The sequence below is a fragment of the Mus caroli genome, unplaced genomic scaffold (genome assembly GCF_978045245.1).
Source record: "Mus caroli unplaced genomic scaffold, Mus_caroli_1 scaffold_10, whole genome shotgun sequence".
Lineage (NCBI taxonomy): Eukaryota > Metazoa > Chordata > Mammalia > Rodentia > Muridae > Mus > Mus caroli.
The window spans coordinates 105,164,149-105,188,566 of NW_028227265.1; the positions used below are offsets into that span (position 1 = coordinate 105,164,149).

Consider the following 24,418-nt stretch of genomic DNA (forward strand, 5'->3'; position numbering starts at 1 on the left):
CAGCAATTGTTCTTAACTGTTGAGCCTTCTCTCCAGCCCCACCCAACATCTACCCTTAATTTTTTAAATTAAAAAAAAAAAATGAAGTGCAATGAAGTAAAGCAATAGTAAAATGAAAAATATTTACCAGCTGAGGAACAGGATCGCCCCTCCCCCAGTAACTTGCAGCTGCCTATAGCTCCTCAGAGAGGGGCTAGGTACCATGAATTCTTCCAGCATGAATGAGAGGATGCTGATGGAATGGGCTTATTCTTTTTGTAAATAATAATAATAATAATAATAATAATAATAATAATAATAATAATAATTTATTCACTTTACAGCCCAATATCAGAAACCCCTCATGCAAATCTCTCCCCCATTCCACTTCCCCTTCTCTTTTGAAGCCAGACAAGGCAGTGCATTTAGGGGCAAGGGATCCACAGGCAGGCAACAGGCTTAGGGACAAGTCCTGCTCTAGTTGTTGGGGGCCCGCATGAAGACCAAGCTGCTTATCTGCTGCATATGTGCAGGGAGTCTGGGTCCAGGGGATGGGTCCATTCTTGATTAGCTCCTTTCTGGGTAACCTCCGAGTGTGCAAGCTCTTATGTGTAAGAGCCGTGTTATATCCAGGAGACAAGATCTTACAGCGTGTCTCCAGCTCTCAGGCTCTTTCATAGATGCCCCTCCCACTCAGAGCTGAATCAATTTAGGCAGCAGTTTCCCCGTGAGGGCCCCTGCCTCCCCCAGACAAAGTCTGCCTGGGTCTGGAGTGGGAGACATGTGAGCTCTGTCTGTTTAGAAGGCAGTTGATAGATGTGACACCATTGCTTCAGTAGGCACCTCTCGCCCTGCAGGCTTATATTGTGCCATTGCAGGGTCCCTGGGTGGGAAGGACTGACTGTTGATGACTTTTCTGCACCAGTAGTCCACGAAACACACTCCTGCACAAGCCAAAGTTACCTACAGGAATGAAGTCCAGCTCTGGTCCAGCTACTTTACCTGTGTTCTGTAACCTCTGTGCGGTGTCTTCACCAATAGGGTTTTACCAGTTAGTTCTGGTCAGCAAGCAAGAGCAGTGGCAGTTACTTAGATCGCCTGGAAGGCCTTTTAGACCTCCCTGACCAAGAGTTCATAGTAGGTAGCCTACCCTTGGCAGTGGAGTGTTTTTATTTAATAACCGTGGGTTTTAGCAACAGCATGATCCATCATGCCAGGGTACTTCCATTCAAACTATTTTTTTTTCATTATAATTTTAAGTTAGCTAAAAAGTAAGGTTTCCTTAGGGTTCTTTTTATCCACTCATAATTTTGATTAACTCTTTCCATTGATCCCTTCCTCTGCCCTTACCCTCTACTGAACCTTTCCATCTCTAGTTTTTCCCTGCTTCTGCTTTTATGTCACATATGCACACCATCTGAATTATGTTGCACATGCTCTATCATCTCCATTATGTCACAGTGCTCTATCATCTCCATTATGTCACATATGTTCTATCATCTCTGTTATGTCACAGTGCTCACTATCTCCATTATGTCACAGTGCTCTATCATTTCCATTATGTCACATGTGCTCTATCATTTCCATTATGTCACATGTGCTCTATCATTTCCATTATGTCACAATGTTCTATCATCTCCATTATGTCATATGTGCTCTATCATCGCCATTATGTCACAGTGCTCTATCATCTCCATTATGTCACATGTGCACTATCATTGCCATTATGTCACATGTGCTCTATCATTGCCATTATGTCACATGTGCTCTATCATCGCCATTATGTCACATGTGCTCTATCATCGCCATTATGTCACAGTGCTCTATCATTGCCATTATGTCACAGTGCTCTATCATTGCCATTATGTCACATGTGCTCTATCATCTCCAGTGTGTCACACATGCTCACCATCTCCTTTATGTCACACATGCTCTACCATCTCCATTATATCACATGTCTTTATGTACATCTCCACTCCACGCTGTGTCCAATAAAATATTATTTACCTTAGATTTTTACCCCTTCCTGTCTTCCTCCCTGCCCCCATTCCCTATTTGGTTTTCTTGCTTTCTTTCTCCCTCCTTTATTATTATTTTTTTATGGTACTAAGGATAGAACTCAGAGCTTCTATATTAATTAAATAAGTGTTCTACATTCAAGCTATAGCCCAAGCTCCCATTTACTTTAGATTTTGAATTTGTTATCATTTTTACTTTCCCTTTCCGCCTTTCAAACCCTCCTATGTACTCCTGTCCACACTCTTTTTTTAAACTCATGATCTCTTTTTCTTTCATTGTTGTTCCATGTGTGTATGTGTTTATCTATCCATACCTAAATACCTGAGTACAATCTGTTACTTGTGTGTATGTTTTCTGGGCTGACCATTTGTGGTGTTGGATAACCAACTCCTGTATTCTTCCCTGGAGAAGACTGTTTCTGAGCATTCTTTTAGTTGCCTAAGGTTCTTTATCTGATGTTGCCGTCTCATGAGGCTCCTCTTTCATGTAGCATGTATATGGATGTTATCCTTATTCAGGTTATATTTAGGCAGTCAGGTTGATCAGACTTCATAGATGTAGCTTCTAACATTTATAGGAGACACAGTCTCACAACAAACTCCTAATTCCAATGCTGTGACACTTTAATACAATTCCTTATGTTGTAGTGACCCCACTCAAAATTATTTTTGTTGCTACCTCATAACTATAATTTTACCACTGCTATGAATTGTAATATAAATATCTGTATCTCCCAGTGGTCTTAGGTGACCCTGTGAAAAGGTCATTTCAAACCCGAGGGGTCACGAGCCACAGGTTAAGAACCATGGCTCTTCCATTCTGTCTGCTTCCTTCTCTACAGTGATTCCTGAGCCTTAGTGCAGGAGTTGTGTTGTAAATGAATCAGCTGGGGCATCGCATGGTGCTTGTTCTCCACGTTTCCGTCGGTGTGGCTTTCTGTAATGGTCTCTGTGTGGTGCAAGGGGATCTTTCTTTGATGAAGGGTGAGGACTACAGTATCAGTGGGTGTAAGGACAGATATTTAGAATGTTGTTAGGGATTGTACTAGTTGAATAAAATGTCATTTGGGCTTCAGACCCACTCCGAAGGAGGGAAATCATACCTATAATGGAAACCTAGTCAGATACCCAGGGCTAGGAAAGTCATGGATCTTGGAGGGGAATCCTGTTTCTTTTTAATGATTGAAACCAAGCCTTTGTTTCAAGTCAGCTACAGAAAGCCTGCAGACGAGTGCTTTTTTTCTGTGTGTAGTTAATTTTAATTGTTCACTCTTAGAGAATTTCAGACATCTGTACAGTCTATTTGGATCATAGTGGCTCCCCCCACCCCCAGCTCCTTAGATCTCTAAAACCACGCCTCCCCCCCCTCCACTTCATGTCTTCTTCCCAGAGTCATCTGGCTCAGTCACTGGCTGCTTTGTGCACTTAGGTCCAGGGCTATCCCTTGCAATGTGGCTGTCTCTTGCAGCATGGCTGTCCCTTGCAGTGGCTGTCCATACATCTCCACAGCATGACAGACCTGCTCACTCATTTACTGTCCTCATGTGTCCTTTACAATCTGACTTGATCATTCAGTGGGCTTTCCTTTTACACACAAAAACTGCAGCCTTCTTACTTCATCGCTTATGGAGTGACGTGAGTATCAGGTAGTGACAAAGGCTGGCAGAGAGCTCAGGAGGTAACGTTTTTGCCAGGTGAGCAGGAAGGACCTAAGCTCAGATCCCTAGCACCCACTCATAAGTCTGGTAGGATCCAGTGCCTGCAACCTCAGCACTGGGGAAGTGGGCACAGACTGAGCTCTGAAGCTCACTGCCAGCCTGCTACGCCAACCTGTGGGTGTCAGAGTCAAAAATAAGGGTGAGAGCAACTGAAGGAGACACCTAACTGTGACCTCTGGTCTTCACATGCACCGATACAGCTGAGTCCTTTTAGCCATTGACTTCATATAGACAGGAACCTCAGAGCACACAGTAGAAAGAGCCCTCAGCTGTTGTCAGAGAGGTTGAGGATGGTGTCGTGCCGAGCTTGGCACGAGTCCAGCCATATTCCATTCAGTTCACACACTCTAACTTATTTTTTTCCTCTCACAGGCCACCTCCACCACAACCGAAAATATCTTCTCAGGGAAACTTGATTCCGGCTCGGCCCGCTCCTGCACCTCCTTTATATAGCTCCCTCACCTGATAGTAGAATCCTATTAGAATCTTATTTTTTAAATGTCTTCAGGGAACTGAGCAAATGTTTGTTGTTTTTTTTTCCTGATGTTTTCTTGAAAAGCCTTTCTCTTCCAACCATGAATGAACACAAACCACCACAAAACAAGCTTTATTAACACAGGAGCCTAGTGGGGATTGTGAAACACAGGAACGTGCAGGCGCTCCGGGGGATGTAAAGTGGACGTTTCCATCGTTAGAATGTTTTCTCTGGCCATTTGTGGATTTAATGCACTTGACGTGGATTAAGTTATTCTGAGCATGTTACTGTAATGATTCTCAAATTAACTGTATTAGTGTAAGATTTGTCACTATGCGCTTAAACGTAATCCTGACTTTTTGACCCCAGTTACCATTAATAGTTTCTGGTTGACAATTTGAACATGTATTAACTTAGGAAGACTAATTGCCAATAACGTCTGCATTTTCATCTTGCATGGATTAACAGCCATTTATATGGACTTCTGTCTCTTAATGCACAAAGAAGCAGATATCCCGAAGGAGCATACACAAGAACCACAATTACTAGATCATGATATACTTGGAAAGTGTGAAATATGGTGTGTACTCAGTTATTGGCTTCCATTTTTTATGATCTTTCAACTATAACAACTATGATAGAAATCGATTTAACACAATCAGTTATGGGCTTCCATTTTCAAATATCTTTTCAACTGTAATGACTATGACAGGAACTGATTCAACTTTAAATTTTCTTTATGCATCATGATAAAGCATTGCAGCAGTGTTGTTTTGTTTGAAGTGCACACTCTATGGTACGAGGTGTTTAGTATACCCAAGCAGATAGGTGTCGATCGACCAGGGGCAGGGAGAATACCTTCCAACAGTTGAGGTGTTACCAAACCACTTGAGAACTCATGAGCACTTTAACTCTAAACTCTGAATTTCAAAGCTTGATGTGAAGTCCTCTAGAATGTTTACATTTACTAAGGTGTGCTGGGTCCTGTCTCTTTTGACTAATATTTTCATAAACATTAGGCTGGAGAAAGGAAGGGAGCAGTGGTTTCCTTAGATAACTACAGAATTATACTGGTCTCTGGAATTACTCTCTCAGCTGTATTAAAATGAATTTGTACTTTGAAAGGAATGATATTGACACTAAAATTTTAAACATTTAAATTTTTTCATAATCTTTCATAAAGAAGTTTAATAATAGGTATATTAACTGAATTTCATTAGTTTTTTAAAATAATATTTTGTTTGTGTATATATACATATTAAAATAAAAACATTTACAACAAATAAAATACTTGAAATTCTTGTTTTGTCGTCCTCTTTATAAATACACAACTATTTTTGGGTTCTTCTTAATTTCAGTGTTAGGGCTTTTGGCAAATGTGACCACACTTAAGGAAAACACATTAAAAGATAGACTGTTCTTTTCTTTTTTTTCAGGATACTCAAGTACTTTAACAGTTGGGTGTGTACTAACACTGGTGAGCCAGCCCTAGTGAGAAATATGGCGGTGTTGAAGGCCACAGAAATACTAAGGAGAAAGTAGTTTACTGACAGGACTCTTGACTTAAGAAGCATGCAACCAGGGCGCTGCCATTCCAGCTAGAACAAAGGCTGAAATGTAGGTCTTATGTCAAGGACCTGCCATTGCTGAATAAATTAATTAACCATTCTGGTAAGTTCCTAAAAAGGAAGGTATATGAATTTTAACTGAAGTGCCATGGAGAACCAGGTTGGAAGGAAGCCTGGCGGTCCATGGGAGCAGTGTGCCTGTGGAAATGTAGACCCCAAGGAAGAAAATCAGTTTACTCTTTCTTGAAAAATTTGTCCATGCATCTTAAAATGCAGTCATAGTTTAGCCTTAGAAAGAGTATAAACGTATGTGTGTACTTTTTTGACCTGTGCGCCATCGCAGCCTCTCCAGTACTGCGCATGCGGGTTTCATTGCGAAGCAGCCTGGCTCTGTGAAAGCTGGGGTAGGTGGTGGAGGGGGAGGATGGAGGCGGGGTAGGAGGTTAGGGCGCTCCAAGGACGTGGCCCACGGTGGCCCCTGGCACGTGCCCCATAGCCCCGCGCAACGGCTTTACAACTGTCTAGGTACTCCAGGAGACGCCATGCTGGGCGCCATGCTGCACACACTGCTGCTGCTGCTGCTGGCCGAGCTGGGGGGCTTGCTGGCATCAGGACCCGGTGAGCACTCCGCAAGGCGGGTTCTCTGAGATTGGGGGCACTTTTCTTGTAGGTCTGTCGTTCACATCATAAAGCTCAAAAAGTGGACCCCAAAAGAACACTTCTCAACAGCTTCTGGAAACCACTTAAACTAAAAAACGAATACCCAGCTTCCACAAGATAATTTTACCAACACGATGTACATGCAATAATAGTTCGTCTAGAAATAGGAAAAAGACATTAAGCCACAAACCCCCAGGCTCAGAGAAAATGCCACGGTGCATGCGGAAGCTGGGAAAGGGCAGAATCTTGCTCAAGTAGGGCTCAGCTACTTGACAGGCAATGATCAAGCTGTTGTGAGTCCAACTGTCCAGCAGGTGCCAGTCCAACGCTTGTCTCTAGCTTCGAGGTCTGCTAATTTGTTGAAGCTGTGGAATGCATCTTTTGAAAGGTGAAGAAGGCATGGTTGGGGTTCTGAGTGTTCTCTTCCTGGTTTATTAGAAGTAAAGATTAAAGAATGTATAGCAACATCTAAAATATCAGCCTCATATCCTTTACGTGTTAACACGCTTCAAAACTAAGAGCCGTTCTTCCGGGGGAAGAGTAGAAAGTTGGCGTCGCTTTGCATTTTGTGGATCTCCTGAAGCTGTGCTGCAATAAAGGACAACTAGATTGTGTAGCTATGCTTCCAGTCTTGTGCTGCAGGCTTGAGTAGAAGTGCAAAAAGGAGAACTTTAGAAGCCTTTTCAAATAGTTATGAGCTCTCTGCTTGCTACACTCACACTGGACAAACAGAAAAAGAATAGTTGCAATATAGAATTTAAAAACACCCCAGCGCTGGGCGTGGTGGCGCACGCCTTTAATCCCAGCACTCGGGAGGCAGAGGCAGGTGGACTTCTGAGCTCGAGTTCCAGGACAGCCAGAGCTATACAGAGAAACCCTATCTTGAAAAACAAAACAAAACACACCGGCAAGCTTCACTATTCTTTATTTTTAATTAAAATATAGCACTAATTCTTTTCCATTTCTTCCCTCTAATCTCTCCACCCCCAACTCCCTTGCCTTTTTATTTAATATATACTAAATCTCTCTCCCTCTCTCTCGATATCTATATCTACATAGATATAGATATGTATATACCAGCAAACTTCATGAAATTCAATCGGATATAAATATTGAATTTTGATTATTTTATGTATGCATATTTTAATATTTTAATCTATTATCTTTAATTTTTTAAACTGTGGTAAATACAAAAAATTGCCAACAGCTTATAAAAGATTTTTTTAAAATTTAAACTTTATTTTACGTATATGGGTATTTTGCCTGCCTACAAGTCTGTGTACCACTTGTGGGCCTAGTGTGCTTAAAGGTCAAAAGAGGGTGAATCAGAGAAGATTCTCTAGAACTGGGGTCACAGGCAGTAGTGAGCCACCATGTGGATACTGGGAATTGAACCCTGGTCCTCTGGAAGAACAGCCAATGCTCTTAACCTCTGAGCCATTTCTCCAGTTCCTCAAAGTTTTTTTTTTTTTTTTTTTTTTAAAAGAAAAATTATCAGAGTTCCCATTTCAAGGTAGTTTCAGATTCATAGCAAAACTGAGCAGTAACCAGTGTTTGTATATAGCACCTGCTCTCTATCCTCCCATGAGGGTCAACCGCTGATGTTGCAGAGATGCATCCGTTCCAGGGATATGCCCGATTGCACTTGGGTTCCGTATGTTCTGTGTTCTGCCCAGAGATGCCCATCCCTTCAGTACCATGCAGACTAGTCTCACTGACCTGAGAATCCTCCGTGCTCCCTCCCTCTCCTCACCATCCCTAAACGACTGCCATTTGTGGCCTGCTTTCTCCGGAGAGTTATATAATGGGGGTCATGCACCACACGGCCTTGCAGACAGGTGTCTTTTCGTTTGAAGTATATATTTTAGATTCCTTGATTCCTCCTTCTGGCTGGATAGATTATTTCTTCAAGGTATTGAAAATACCCATTCCACCGCCGAGCATAGTTTATCCATTTAGTTACTGAAAGATGTCTCAGCGACTCCCCAGTTTTAATAGTGGTGAAGACAGCCACCATCCACATGCTTGCTCAGGTTGTGTGTGGACACAGTTTCCATGACTTCAATGGCTACCTGGTGTCACTACGATGATAAGAGGATATAGCGATACCTCATTGTTTTAATTTACAATCTCCTAACGGCACATGCTGTTGAGATCTGGACATTTGGCTCTGAGCCTAGCCTTTGACGTTCATCCATCCCTTCAGCTCTGCTGTGGAAATCTTTTCATAGGCTTATTTTCTCTTTAGTTTCTTTTTTCAAGTTACTCCTCACTTTTAAAATTTGTATTGTGTGCCACTATTTAAAAAAAAAAACAACCTTTGTATGTTTTAGGTAATTACCTTTTATCACGTGTGCTTTATTTTATTTTTAACCTTTTTATATGGGTGTATATGTCTGGTGTGTGTGTGTAGTGTATGCATGTATGTGTAGTATATGTGTGCATGTTTGTATATTGTGTATGTATATGTATGTGTGCATGTGTGTATAGTGTGTGTATAGTGTGTGTATTATATGTATGTGTATATGTGTGTATAGTCTGTATATGTATGCAGTGTGTGTATGTGTGCATGTGTGTGTAGTGTGTGCATGTGTGTATGGATGCATGATCATAGGACAGAAACCTCAGGCGTCAGTTCTTTCCTTCCATTTTATTTAAAGATGTTCCCTGTTTTTCACTCTTCATAAGCCAGGCTAGCTGGCTCTGGGACCTCTGGGGATTATCTCCAAATCTGGTCTGTGAAGGATCACTGGAATTACAGGTGTGTCTTCCCATATCCATCTTTAGTTGGCTTCTGGAGATTAGAACTCAGGTCCTTATTCTTATGCAATGAATGATGGGTGTTTTCACTGAGCCATCTCCCCAGTCCAGATCTGCTTTATGAAGGTCATTTGTGCTCTTAGCCTTTGCCCTTTCTTCTCAGTCGCTTGGCTTTATCTTTCTCTTTGCAGAGTATAAGTTTTCTTTTGTACTCTTTATTATTATTTTATTATATTAAAATAATTCTAATTTTGTTTTTAAAAAATGTTTTAGAGAACATATGTTGTGGGAAGCCACATACGCCATTACAAGATGGCGCTGGCTACTGCTGGCCACCACCCATAAGTTTGGGTAAACAACCAATGTGCGCATGTGCAGTAGAGTTTTTTGCTGAGTCACTGCCTGGCCCGTGGCATGCAAATGAGGTACTGAAAGCATAACCAATCAGGTGTAGACATGCCTCTCCTAGGCCTATATAAGCAGCGCCAGTTCTGGGGCTCTGGGTCTTTTCACCTCTGCAATCAAGCTCTCCCAATAAACGTGTGCAGAAGGATCCTGTTGTGGCGTCTTTCTTGCTGGCGAGTCGGGCGCTCACAATATGTTGCTATTTACTGTAGCAGCAATGTTACAGTAGACTTCTTAAAATTCTTCCTCCAGGGTAATTAAACATTTTATACATACTGACAAAACATCTGCCTATCTTGCTCTCACCGCAGCCAAAGGACACACCAGCCTAGTTTCTGCTTCCTCTCTGAACTTAGATTTTTGAGATTCCTGCCTGTGTGACTCTCCTCAGCCCCTGTTGTTGTTAAACCTGAAGCAGGGGATTCTCCAACACACACTGGTGTGTGGCACACTGCCAAGATGGCTCCACTGTGGTGTGTCAATATGATTTTGTTCACTGTTGAACACTCTACTTTGTGGATGGACCACATGCTATGTGTATAGCACATTTTATTAAAAATCCCCAGAGTTTGCAGTTGGGTTGCGTTAAGCCTAGGTGTAAGAACGTTGCTTATCCTTGTTCAGAGGGTCTTCTAGAGCCCATAACTTTCTCTGTACGTTTCTTAATTCTCTTATTCTTAGGTCTTGGCACAGGTTGTTGTTGTTTGTTTTTTGGTTGGTCACTTTCATGAATGGGATCCTTTAAAGAAAATTGTTCATTAAATAAATGTAACAAACATGATAAAAACCAAAAAAAAAAAAAAAAAGAAAATTGTTCATTACTGGCACTAATGAAGCAAAACATTGGTTTTATGCTTGCTCACTGTCCTTCTGCTCATGATCCTCTTTTGTTGCTGTTGTGGATTATCGTACCATCTTCTACACATGTCCTCGTTCCTCAGTTCCAGGCTGAGGCAGACCCTTGGTGTGACCGCGGTATAACTGCTTTAGCTCCTACCTTTACTAGTGCCGTCAGTAAGGGCTTCCACTGAGCAGACGTCTCTTATACAGACAGAGCATCTTCCTGAAGATACAGTTCCTAGTTGAAACATCTTTTTTTTTAGCTTATCATTCCAAAGGGGTTGGGGTGTGGGCGCCATGGCGCATGCAGGGACAATGTCAGAAGACAACATTGCGGAGTTGGTTCTCCCCTTCCACCTTTATGTGGGTCAGGGCAGGGCCTGAAGCACCTTTACCTGTTGAACCATCTTGCCTGTCCAAGTGTTTGGTTACCGTGTGGTCATCTAGAAGAATCAAGCGCAGGGATCTATCGTGCTGGAATCTAACATTTATCTGGGAAGAGCATTAAAAGCATGGTTTCCTTTTCTTTGTCTGCACTTTTAGCACTTCTTTGTGTATGATAGATTGGAGGGGTATTTTTTTCCCCTCACTTTAAACTGCTGTAGGAATTCTTGGGATAAATTCTTCTTGGCCAAGCTTTAACATTTTGATATAGCGATTAAAGTCAAACTTATTAATATTTTACTTAGAATTTTTAAATCAAGATTATAAGTAGGTAAGCACATTCAATTCCCTCATACAGGCCTTAGCTTTATTATGAAAATTATATTAGATATGTGAGACAAATATGACTTTCTTTATGTCTTTTTTTCAGAAGATGCTGTATTCTTTAATTCAGCTAATATATAAAACTACTCAAGGCCTTTGGATCTTCTGCCTTTCTGTATCTTCCTTTGGGTCCTTCTTCCTGTCTGTTCTTTTCTTTTCGTGTTGATTTATCAATTCTTCCTCCTGGGCCATTTTTTATAGTTCCATTGTTTTTTTCAATTTTTTTTTTATTTGAAGTCATCATAGAATTCTCTTACGGTCTTCTGTAAAATTTCTTGCTAAAGGATTAGGAAAATGGTCAGTACTAAGCGTGCTTCCTCTGCAAGCAGGAGGGTCTGGATCAGACCCTCAGTACTTATGTTAAAAGAGATCCAGATACTGCTACCTGCACCTGTGACTCCCGTGCTGGGGTGGGGCTTAGGGGGAGAGGTTCTGAGATGGAGGGAATTCTGGGGCTTGCTGGCTAGCTTGCCTTAGCCATAAAATGGTAATCTCCAGCTCCAGCCAGAGACTGTCTCAAGGGAAAAGGCAGAGAGAGAGAGAGAGAGAGAGAGAGAGAGAGAGAGAGAGAGAGACAGAGAGAGAGACAGAGAGAGAGAGACAGAGAGAGAGACAGAGAGACAGAGAGAGAGAGAGAGAGAGACTGAGAAAGAAAGAGAGAAAGAGAGAGACTGAGAGAGACAGAGAGAAACAGAGAGACAGAGAGAGACAGAGAGACAGAGAGAGACAGAGACAGAGAGAGACAGAGACAGAGAGAGAGAAATAGGGAAGGGTACCAATGACCTCCTCTAGTCTCTACATACCACACATGTGTGCACACATGCATGAAACTATTAAAGTGAACTTCACATAATAAACTTAACTATTTGAAAGTAAACAAAGGCAGTTAGTGAATTCCATCCCCTTTTCTTGATGCTGCAGTGACCCTTAAAGTCACCAAAGTTTATTGTCTCACTAGTATTTCTAATTCACTAACTGAGAACTCCCAGACTTCCCATGAGAAACAAACACATTCTTGTTATGTGGAGGCCACAGGAGTTCCAGGGGTTTATGTATTACTGTCACAGGGTTTCTTATCCTAAAGATATTGGTGCCATGGTGTGCCACCGTCACCAGGTTAAAATATGTCTGTGTGGCCTGAATGCTTGACAGTGAGGGATAGGTAGCAGGTCACAAGGAAATTGACACCTGTTGAGGAGACTAGGGTCTGTGTTAGGATGTTGCCAACTAGTCTCTGCTAAATCAATCTATCTATCTATCTATCTATCTATCTATCTATCTATCTATCTATCTATCTATCTATCTATCTATCTATCTATCTGTAACAGGCTCTGTTCCACAGATTAAGGATGTTCCATCCATGATCCAAGATTGGCCACCAGACAATGAGCTTGTTAAGTATGGGTCCTTCCAGGATTTTAAGTGGTGACAGATTCCAGATCCTGAATAGTGATTGGCTGAACGTCAGTTAAAAAAAAAAACAAACAAAAAAACAAACCAAACCTCAATAGGATAGCATTATTCTAGGCATGCCTCCATTTAATGATTTTATTCGTGTTCAAGAGAATTGTTCATTTGCTTATATGTTCATTTTGTTCTTGTTTCTAAAATTTCCTCTAAGAACTAACAGTTCTAATTATTCTTTTCAAGTGCGAACCATTTTATTAACTGGTTGGAGTGAAAGCCGCACTAGTTACGCTTACATGCGTTGCTTAGAGGATATAGTTATGAATCAGTGATCTATGATCCTGAAATCCATCATAAGAGAAATGTCTCATCAGGTAAGAGTCTGCTGCCGTGCCTGACATCCTGCGTTTGACCCTGGGGACTCAGTCACAGTCGGAGAGAACTGACTACAGCAAGCCATCTCCTGACCTCCCCAGATACACTCTGTCACATGTCTGTCCTTCACATGCATACAGAGAGACATACAGAGACAAAGACACACACATAAAATAAAGAGAAATTAAAACAACATTAAAAAATCAAATACGATCAAATTATGCTACATGCATATATATATATATATATATATATATAAACTATTATCACCAAATCTATTATTTTGAACAGTTAATTAAGAACACAGACAGGAAGCAGCATAGGTCCCCAGCTTTCCTCAGCTTTTCTTTTGTGAGTTCCCTTAAGCATTGTATATAGGACCGACGCCACGCTGTACCACGTCAGTTATTCCTGCCATTGCTGAGACAGTGTTCAGAAACTTCTCATGGGAAGAAGAAATCATTTTTGCTCTCAGTTTCAAGCTACTTCAGCCCCGTAACTTTTGTAAGCTTTCTAGACATTCTGACTGGGTTTGTAAGGATGCGAGAGGGTTTTGGAGGCTGCTCTCTCTGCTCGCTGTCAAGAGGTTGGGTGACATCAGTTGTTTGCACAATCTTTATTGTCAATGCATCGGGCTTCTCGGTGTGTGTTCTCATGTGTGCCTCAAAAGCTGTGCGAAAACAATGTGTGCAAGCTGTGCATGGACATTTGTGTGTTTGTGGAGAGTCTCTATTGAGTTTTCACGAATTCAAAAGGAATGGTGGACACTGATTTCCCACAGCAGTGCGTATACCACTATGTTTTTCAAAGGCCATCAGAAAGCAGGAAGCGTCCCTGTTGTAGAAATTATTTAATCTGGACCCAGGGTTCCTAGTCTGCCTTTGACACACACAGCCTTTATATTTACAGTAAGCCTTAAACAGCACAAGAGCTGGGTGGATACCTACCCTCTATGCTACTAGAGTCTACTTTCTTATTAATAACCCTAAATTATTACTCGCTGTGTTTCATCTGGGCTGCTCTCAACTCCAATTGGCTGGCCCTCGGGACCGCGTTTTTATGGCTGTTGGCTGTTGTAGGCTTTTTGTTGTTGTTTGTCTTTATATTTGATTTTTATTTTTATCTTTTATTTTGGATTTGTAGTGTAATGCATAGCTCCAAGCTCTTCTGGCCTTCAAAGTTCCCATTGAGAAATCAACTGTTGTTCTCATCGGGCGTTCCTTTACACGTGACTCGCGTCTGATCTCCAGTTTTCAACATACTTTCTTTGTTTCGTGTACGTATTGTTTTAACTATGACATGCCACGCAGAGTTTCTTTTTCTGGACTTGTATGTTTGATGTTCTACCGGCTTCTGTATGTGTCTGTGAATCTGAATGGGGGAGCCTTTCCAAGATCAGACATTTTCTTCTCTGATCTTGTTGAAGGTCTGGTGTACAACACTGACCTGGGATTCTTCTTGCCTCTTCTAGCTATGCCTGTAATTCAAAGGTCTGGTCTTGTTATATCGTCGCATATGTCCTCCATGTTCCTCTTCAGTTTTTATCTAAAGTTGTCACATCACTGTTTGGTGGAGACGCTCTCTGCTTTACCTCTGAGTTCCGGTGTTCGATTTTCTTCCAGGTTCATTCTGCTCACCAGGCCTTCCCTTCAGTTTTTCTGGCTCAGTTATTGGCTTTTCCAAATCCGTCCTCGTTTCAGCTTGTGTTCTCGTCAGTTTCTAACTCTTTCCTGAGTTCTGTTTTCACATCGTTGACTGTCTTATCATTCCCATCCTCCTTATGTTTGTGTTCTCTTTGACTTCATGCAGAAATTTGTTCTCTGTAAGTTAATTCTTCTTACGTATGTTGAGTTGTTTCTTTGTGTCTTTTTAAAAAAAATTTAAAATGATTTATTTCATGTGCATCGATGTTTTGCCTGCATGTATGTCTGTGTGAGGGTGTGGGATCCCCTGGAGTTGCAGAGAGTCATGAGCTGCTTGGGGTGCTGGGAATTTAACCCAGGTCCTCTTGAAGAGTAGTTGGTGTTCTTAACCACTGAGCCATCTCTCCAGCCTCTGTATGTCTTTTTTTTTTTTTTTTAATCCTGGAATTTTGAAGTTTATGGTTGTTCTTTTAAATTCTGCGTCTTGGCATTGATTGAGACACTGCCTTGCTTTTTCATATTGTTTGTATTTTTGCAATGTATTGTGAGTATGAGGACTGTTTTTGTTAGCTCTTTTTCTGATATGGGCAGAGCAGGTTGGGGCCTAATGCAGGGCATTTGGCTCAGGTTGGGTCTAAACATTGGAAATGGCTTAGATTGGAATAAGTCAGGTAGATAGATACAGGGTGCTAGTTAGGCAAGCAGGATGTGCCTTCTGGTCCAGGCTGAAGTTTAGACACTGGGGGAAGTGTGTGGAGTGGAGGGTGAGGCAAGACTCACTGGTCTAGATATGGCACAAGATGGTAAGGACCTAGCTGAGCAGAAAAGTTGTCTTAGGGCGCAGAGGGCCTGTAGGTTGGGGTAGGCAGAGCGTATCTTGGATGGAACCTGGACACTCAGGGACATGCATGCAGGAGTGGCCAGACTAGGCCAGGGCACAGGATGTGGAACCCTGCCTATATCTGGGTGACCGAGAAGGGTGTGCGGAGGAGAGAATTGGATGCACCCATCCGATTTACCCTGGTGAAGACTGTGCGGGGTCTGGCCAGGCATAGAGGTTTGTAGTTGTGACATTTTCAGTTTTAGCTTACAGTAAATGTAAGGAAATTTGTCTGCTCACGTTCTTCTCTCTGCGCTGTACTTCCTGTTAGTGGTGCATGCTATCCTATGTCCACCATCACAAATCTTAATATCGCTCCCGCCACGTGGCCGTGCTTCCCGTAGCATCGCCATCTCTACTCTGCTTGTTCCTAGATCTTTTAGTACAAAATAGCTATATTTATTGGGGGAAATTTGTCTGCCTTTCTGACGGGTGCATGAAGGTTATTTTCTTGGGGGAATTTGTTTATAAATAGTTGTGGGGCAGTGGGTTATGCACAGACAGCCTGGTCTCCAGTCAAGCAAAGGTCTGGAACCCCGGGGATCTGATGGGTGGTGATTTCCATCTACATGGGACGGAAAGCGTTTGATCATGTCTCCTGGACCCCTGGCTCCTGTCAAAGTTACCGCCTCCACAACCTCCCCCTGACCCCCAGAGGTGTGTGGCTATCAGTCACCTAGGAGCAGCACCAGGCCTTCCCACATACAAATAAGGTTTCCCTCAAGCTCTCAGTCCAAGCCAATGAGAGGCACCCGCTGTTGAATCCTGAATCACCCCCAAACCTTATATAAATCCATCCAGGGAATTAAAGGTGCTCGAGAACTACTCTGTCACCTGAGTCTTTTGTTCCGAGAGCTGTAACACTTGGGAAGAGACCTGCTCTCCCAAAGCGCTGCCTGAGCTTCTGCCGCACTCCTCACCCCTCTCATGGGCCCAGCCCGACCTTACTCAGTGACTCGGAGTTACCAAGTGGATCGGAGTTACCAAGTGACCTGGAAGGCACGACAAAAACTTTGTGCCTCCTGCCCGCACTCGCTTCCCTTCGCCCGAACCCTCGCACCAGGCCTGGTCAGAGATCTCCGTAGAAAACTTCTGATACTCAGGCCCACAAATAGCCACCTTTTCTTTGGTAGTTGAATGACAGTGCTGCTTAACATAAAATTTCTGAGTCCTCGATTTAGTCATTTAAATGGAATGTTTTAATATTGAAGGCCCAGGCCAAGCTGTGCTTCTCCCTTTTTCTGTCTGCCATAGTTTGTTCTCTAGAGCCCTGATAAACCCCACGAGCCAAAGGAACCTGGGGAGGAAAAGGATTATCTCTACCTACAGTTCTGCATCGCCGTCCATCACTGAGGAAGCCTAGGCAGGAACCCAGAGGCTGGATCTGGAGCAGAAGCTATGGGGGAAGCTGCTTGCCCACTGGCTTCTTCTCTCAGCACATTCAGCCTGTGTGTGATGCAAGAACTCAGCACCAATTTCCACTACTACCCACTGCGCCTTGGCTCACTGACGTCAGCTCTTACTCAGGCAAATCTTGTGGAATCCTTTTCTCACCAGGGTTCTCTCTACCCAGACGACCCTAGCCTGTGTCAAGATGACAAAAACCTAACTACAATGACATGTGACGTGTTTCTACTGTTACTCCCGCTTGATTCTTGTTTTTAAAAGCTCAACGATGTCATCAGACCACAGCTCACTGTTGATTCGTTATTATCCTTTATTCCCGGACAGGCTGGGCACTTTCTAGTTCATTGCTTTAAGTCTTTCATTTCAGCCAGGTTTTCTTGAAGCATGCCTCTGACTGGTTTGTTTTTGCCTATGTGTTCCTGTGTTTTGCATATGCTGAGTGCCTCCTTCTGTCTTTCATGACCATTTTGTCTGCTTGTCAAAGCCAATGTTTTCAGTGTTTTGTTTTAAATATGGAACACTTCATGGATCAATACTATCATGTTTGCAGAGGGGCCAGGCTAACTTCTCTGGCTAATTCCAGTTTTAGTTCATGGACTCCTGAAGTGAGCATTAGAGTTTTCAAAGTAGCACACGGTGATGAGCCACTCAAAATGGTTAAGTGAGCCTTATGAAAGAAACTGAACATTTAGTCAAATTAAGGGGAAGGTTACTAAATGTTTTTTTTTTCTCTTTTCAGATTCTCAAAGTTCATTTCTAGAAATCATATTTCCAGAGAAAGTTGAAGATAAAACACACTCAGAAGTAAGAAACATTTTTCATAATCTACATTGTTATATAAAATATCTTACTTGTATTGCATAGCTATTGAACACACAAATCATATTATATATATATGTATATATATATATACATATATATTTATAATGAGTATAAAGTTTTTATGGTAAAAGTAAACACAAATTAAGATGGTCTATTTAAAAACGTGTCAATTCTTCATAGTAGTTTTAGCAGTTCACATATACAAACTAACAGAGAAAATAATGTTAAATGTCTCTTTTGACATTAAGAAGATATCTAGAGATCCAGGAGGAGACTAATTTTCTTCTAAATGGCTGATTTTGTTAACACCTTTTAACAATCTCTTTCCTTATGCTTCATCTCTGTACCCATAGTTCTCAAACAAGAGAATGTTTTTTTTTTTTTTTTTTTTTTTTTTTTTGGTTTTTCAAGACAGGGTTTCTCTGTGTAGCCCAGCTGTCCTGGAACTCACTCTGTAGACCAGGCTGGCCTCGAACTCAGAGATCCGCCTGCCTCTGCCTCCCGAGTGCTGGGATTAAAGGCGTGCGCCACCACGCCCGGCTCAAGAGAATGTTTATGCTCATATTTAGAAAGCAAATTAATTCATTTTATTCAGTGACTTTTGGCATTGGTAATTTGGTATGTTAAATGTCTTTAAGGGTTTTAAAATAAAATAAATGTTAAATGTTAAAATAAATGTTAAAAATAAACATTTAAATGTAACTGCATTATAGGCAACAAATGTGCGTGCATGCATGCGTGCATGCGTGTGTGTGTGTGTGTGTGAGTGTGTGTGTGTGTGTGCTTGGAATTCAGAGGTTGGTTTCTGGCATTCTTCCTTGGAAGTTGCTCACCTTGCTTTGTGAGTCAGGCTCCCCCTCTGACCAGGAGCTGCTCTGTGAGCTCTAGAGAACCTGTCTTCATTTCTCCAGCACTGAGATTATAAGCATGTGCCCATCCTGTCATTTTAAAATGTGTGCTCTGGGATCACACTCAGGGCCTCATGCTTGCAAGGCAAGCGCTTTACTGGCTGAGCCCTCTCTCTAGCACATGGTCAGTCTTTTAAAACATTTTCCTTAGCATAGACTGCTTGTACAAAGTTATCCATTTCTTCCCCCATCTCTTCCCCTTCCCAGTATTTAACTTCTCCCAAATAGTCCCCACCCACTTTCACACCACATATATGATCCAGGTCCCACTTCATCATATGGGGGCAACATGTGTGCTTGCACTGACATTTACTGCAGTACAGTTTTCATGCTGCAGAATTCTTGCATGGTGATGAGCACCTTGATTGTGAACATGCAGCTTGCAGACACGGTGGCACATTCTACTTGTGTAATGTTTCCCTTGTCCCCCATATTCCCCCTTGCCCAATGTGGCCGACCTCCCCTTTCATCCCCAGACCTCAGCAACCATTGATGATCGTGTTTATTTTAATTACATTTATCTGTTTGTAACAGCTATCGGGCCATAGCTTTCTTAAAACAAATACGGAGTACCACATTTATTTACCCGCTAATCAATTGATGGATATGTGGCTCATTTTCAGGTATTGGCTATTATGAAAAATTGTTTATGAATATTCGTGCATACACATGCCTTTTCCTTCCTTTTGGTTACACTCTTAGGAATGACATAGATAAGTTTGTGCTTGATGCATTTAGGAGCTACCATCTAGTTTTCCACAGCATGTGTTACCATGTGAATTTATCTTTCACTCGAGTAGTATATGTGTGTGTGTGCATTCCAGTTTCTCCATGTGATGAGACTTGTTACCATGGGGTGTGGCGAGGAGCAGCTACTCTCCTCTAAATGTCTGCTGTCTTCCAAGGGTTCATCAGCTATTGCTGCATCGTTCATTTAAATGCCGTTTCAAACCATCCAATCCAGTTTAAGCCTGGATTTCTCTACTTTTGAGTCCCAAGAATTTATGGTATTTTCCTCTGCAGTTCCTGTCTGATGTATGGAGTTGTGATAGTCTTGCCCTGACTCATGGCTGGCTGTTTTAGTTTTTTCAAGGTAGTAGTTGAAATACAAACATTTGCAATTTCGGTGATGTAGTTTGTCACATTTCCCTTTATGGATCTTAGCCCGGGGCCAGCCCTGGCATTCAGGTACTGAGGTGGGACACAGCATCAGTCAGAAGAAGGCCAAAGGTAACTCTGGCCTTGTAACTCTCTCTTGCTGTTCTAGGGGCCAGAAGCTGATGGCCTCTGGTAATTTAACTCTCACTTGCTACTCTGTGGTTAAAACTTAAAAGCTGCTGGTTCCTGGCAATTAACTCCTTCTAATAGCATCAGGGAAAAGAAAAGAAAAAAAAAAACTTAGTTATTTTAAGAGTTCTTTTCTCTTTAACTCAGGCCTCCTGCTGGCCAGGAGAGAAGCTTTGAGTTCCTTAACTCTTCTTAAGCAAGAGAGAAAAGAAAAGAAGGGAGGAAGGGAGGAAGGAAGGAAGGAAGAAAAGAAAGGAAGAAAAAAGAAAAAAGAAAGAATAGAATAGAAAAGTTATTTTCTTGAGACACACTGGTTTAAGTAGAGAAGGGCTAAAATTCGTCTTTATTGTTGTCTTAATATTTATACTAAGGATAGTTGATCACATGGTTTGCTAAGCACTTTTACTTTCCATTAGTTCATAGTAAGTTTAAGGCACTAGTTCATGTCATAGTTTGATAAGGAGTTACAGCAGAATTGCTTACATGACTTTCCATTAAGATTAGCACCTGACTAGTATCTGTTTCTAGCTCCATAATTCACTATAAGTTTAAAGCAATCATTTTTATATTGTAAGTTAGCATGGTTTTGCCTTAGATACAAATCATCTGCCTTGTGTCCCATTATTTTTTAAGTCTTGTATAGATATATTAGTTCATAATTTATATTTACCTCCTTGCACCTATAATAAATTGCCCAGTTTATGACCTTTAGCTTCCAGGTTGTGTCCTCTTTCTTAACCTAGATGGAATCCTTGAGCATGAATTTGTTTCAATCCTGCTTTCTTTTCCTAGTGCAATTAGCCTTTGACACATGAACGTTTACAGAGCTCTATTTTCAGCTTTGATTTTATAGGGGGCTCAAGATTACTTGTATCAGTTTAGGAATTCTATAAAATCATTATCAGGAAGTATGAAATTATCAAATTGTCCACACAGCATTACTATATGAAACTACATCTTCATATTGATTCTGTAGAAAATCTGCCCAATAGGGTGGTCTGATGCCCAGTAATCATTAGGCTATGTAATAGTAGCAGGAAAGGTGTATCAGTAGCAAGAAGCAACCCTGGGATGAAGGCTCTAAAGACTCTGCCTCTCAGAGCTCACCCATTGTAGCAGTGCCAAACAGTGAGCCATCTGCAGGAAACTCACTTGCCTTAGACTTTCCTAGATGCTTCTGACAGATCTTGTCATTGGTCTTGCATCTAAGAACTTTGTTGAGGACTGAAGTGGGTCCCCTCAAAACTTCATATGCTGAATCCCTAGCTTTTACTGTGACTATATCTGGAGACAGAGCCTTCAGGGATTGTACTTGAAGCCGTTGAGGTCACAAGATAGAGACCTTGGTGTGCTTCTATCTTAGCGTGCTTCTTCTCAACGAGCTATCTACTGCCGCGATGAACACTAAGACAAAGATACTTGGGGAGAAGAGTTTACTGCATCTTTCTGGTCCTAGTCCATCGTGTGCAGGGAAGCCAGGGATGGGGCTCAAGAGCATGAAGCTGGAGGCAGAAAGTGAAGCAGAGGGTGTGTGTGTGGGGGGGGAGGGGGGGAGTGCTGCCTTCTGGCTTGCCTCCTGATGCTCCCACAACCCCCACCCTCACCCTTTTGCTGGAAATATTAAAAACTATCTCCAGCTAGCTCCTGCAGCATCTGGCTTGCTTGTTCTGGAAGCCAATAGTACTTCCTCAGCCATAAACCCATGTAGTCCGTGATTCCACATTCCAGTCAACTTTGCGGTTGTACATCACAATACCCAGTAATCCAGTAAAATCAAGACTCTTAAAGCTTAATTAACCAATCAGATTTATGTATCAATAATATCACAATTTACAAGATGCCAATACAATAATTTCAGAGCCAATTGATAACGATAAAAGTTTTATTCCACTTAATCTAACCTTACTATACCACAACTACGTCTTCCATCCCCTTCTACCCTGAGATGCTCCCTGTCTCTGCAACTCTTAGCTCTGCCTCCCTTTTCCCTGTCTAATCACAGACCTCCTCTGCACTAATGTAATTGGACAGGGAAAATCCTGCGACACCACCCCATGGTTTGACAGCATGCCTTGTCTTGTTTTTTTTTTTTTTTTTTTTTGTTTGAGACAGGGTTTCACTAGGTAGGTCTGGTTGGCCTGGACCAGGATGGCATCCTGCCCACAGCAATTCACCTGCCTCTGCCTCCTGAGTGCTGGGATAAAAGGTACCAGCCTGCTTTCTCATACAATCCAAGAACACCTGACCAGGGTTGGCACTGCCCACAGCGGCCTGGGCCCTCCCATTATTAGTCATTAATCAAGAACATGCCTCATGGATTTGATTTGCCTACAGGTTAATCTGATGAATGTATCTCCTCCATTGAGGTTCCATGTTCCCAGATGACCCTAGCTTGTGTCAAGTTGACAAAACTAACAAGCAAGCAAACAAACAAGCACCATCGCCGACATAACATCTAAGAGGTGGGAGAGACTATGCAGAAGCATGTGTGCAAAGCAAGAGTCATAGGGAACGGAAGGTGGGAGAAGAGGACCTGGGAGTTGACCATGCTACCCTCTTACAGGGGTGCCAGTCTCCAAAACTGGGAGGACAGTATTTCCTCTCATGAAAGCTGATTGGCAATGGTTATCTGGTATATATATATAAAACCATTTAATTGCACTTATTTTTACTGTTTAGTGCAACTTTTGGGGGCTGTCACAGTCAGTTGTAAACTTGACACTCTGGGACAGTGGTTCTCAACCCGTGGATTGTGACCTCTTCGTGGGTTGAACGACCCTCTCACAGGGGTCACCTAAGACCATCGCAAAACACAGATATTTACATTAAGAGTCGTAACAGTAGCAGTTATGAGTCATTACAGCTAGAAAGTAGCAACCATAAAAATAGTTTTATGGTCGCGGGGTCATCACAGCATGAGGAACTGTGTTAAAGGGTCTCAACGTTAGGAAGGCTGAGAACCACTGCTCTGGGAAGAGGAACCCTCAAATGAGGAACTGCCTACATTGTGTTAGACTGTGGCCACATCCGTGAGGCATTTTCTTAATTGCTAATTGATGTAGGAGGACCCCGCCCACTGTGGGCAGTACTGCCCAATGGCTGGTGAGAAAAGTAGCTGACTGTGAGCCTGGAACGAGCCCATCAAGCAGCATCCTGTCACGCACATGTGTGATGTGGTCTCTGCCTTATTTCCTGCCTTGGTTTCCCTGGATGACGGACTATGAACTGTGAGTTGAAGGAAACTCTGTTCTCTTCCATGTTTCTCGTCAGTGTTTCTCTCTGAACAGAAAAGAAACTAGGACAGGTCTGTAAGATGCATAGAATGATCTTGCATGGGCTTGGAACTGCGCAGACTGGGGCCGAGGAGGTTCTGACCACACCGGGAATAAAACCTTAGGTGGCTTGCAGGGACCGCAGTATTGGCTTAACCTCTTTGACGACACAGAATGGAAACAATGGAGAGAAAGCTGTGGTTTGGAGAGTGTGTATGTAGCCTGTGAATACGCCATCCACAGAGCAGCAACAGGACTCCTGGTGAGATCCCAGACAAAAGGGAGAGGCACTTTAACAACAGCAGCAGACTAGGAGAGTCTTGGTCATAAAGAGCTAAGTTCTTTAGTACTTGCGGTAGGTGGGACTGCGGGCAGCAGCTTGATTCCGCAGAGCAGATTTCCTAAGCAGAGCACTGAATGGATGGACAGGCCATGGTTTCCATAAATGACGCCTAGAGTCGTATGTGGGAAAGCCGAGAACAACGGAAAGAGTGGTTAAGTAGAAGGGGATTGTACTTGAAGACAGACAGTTCTCAGCCCATAGGTATGTTAATAACAGAGAAGCATGTTGTGGTGTCTCTTTGCTCTGTTCACATTCTGTACAGAAGCGTTTAAACTGCACTCGAAGCCATTCGCCAAGCCTTGCTGTTATTTCCTGAGCTCTTGGGCTCTTACTCAGAAAACCCTTGCCTCCTGCATTTATCTCGAAATGTTTGCCCACGTTAGCTTGAAGTCTCAGGTCTTACATTAGGCTCTTCAGTGCGCTTTGAGAGACCTTTGTAAAGGATGAGATCATTTGCCTTGTACATATGGATACCCAAATGCTGCTTTTTCCTCCAGTGTATAACTTGTTGGTCACGTGGTGAGAATCAGGCGCTATAGGTTCTTGAGTTTACTTCTTTTTATCCTGTACTGTCTATCCCATTGATCTATGTGTTTGAGTTTGTAACTGTATAGCAGTATAGAATACTTTAAAGTCAGTCATTGGCTCCCTCCACGATTGCTTGTTTGTCGCAGGATTGCTTTGGTTGGTTATTCAGGGCCGTTTTTGATTCCATGTAAATCTCAGGATGCCTTTCTACCTCAGTAAAGCATGGTGCTGGGGTTTCAGTGGGGTTTACATTAATTGTAGGTCATTTCCAGCAATATAACCATTTTTTAAAATAGCACGAATTCTCCCAGTTCAGAAACACAGGGATGTCGGTCTTTCTTCTACAGTCTTAATT

At 42.3% G+C, this 24,418-nt stretch overlaps 2 protein-coding genes and 1 non-coding gene across 4 annotated transcripts in view; 2 read left to right on the top strand and 1 right to left on the bottom strand.

Annotated features, from left to right (window-relative positions):
• Positions 1-5,484, top strand: part of Adam9 (ADAM metallopeptidase domain 9) — a 67,547-nt gene extending 62,063 nt beyond the window's left edge. The window contains exon 22 of the mRNA XM_021170458.2: positions 4,088-5,484. Within this exon, the coding sequence (XP_021026117.1) occupies positions 4,088-4,181 (94 nt within the window). The 3' untranslated portion in view covers positions 4,182-5,484. The remainder of the gene's footprint in view (positions 1-4,087) is intronic.
• Positions 5,485-6,288: 804 nt separating this feature from the next.
• The window catches only part of Adam32 (ADAM metallopeptidase domain 32), a 116,282-nt gene continuing 98,152 nt past the window's right edge, over positions 6,289-24,418 (top strand). The window contains exons 1-2 of one of the 2 annotated variants that reach the window (XM_021169865.3): positions 6,289-6,376; positions 17,643-17,707. In XM_021169865.3, the coding sequence (XP_021025524.1) occupies positions 6,301-6,376; positions 17,643-17,707 (141 nt within the window). In that variant the 5' untranslated portion in view covers positions 6,289-6,300. Of the gene's footprint in view, positions 6,377-6,775; positions 6,807-17,642; positions 17,708-24,418 lie in introns of those variants that run through there. The other variant, XM_085844323.1, reaches the window with a different exon arrangement.
• On the bottom strand, positions 17,410-17,514 carry LOC147002481 (U6 spliceosomal RNA). Its single transcript, XR_015048890.1, has one exon. It is a non-coding gene; the product is annotated as a U6 spliceosomal RNA (small nuclear RNA).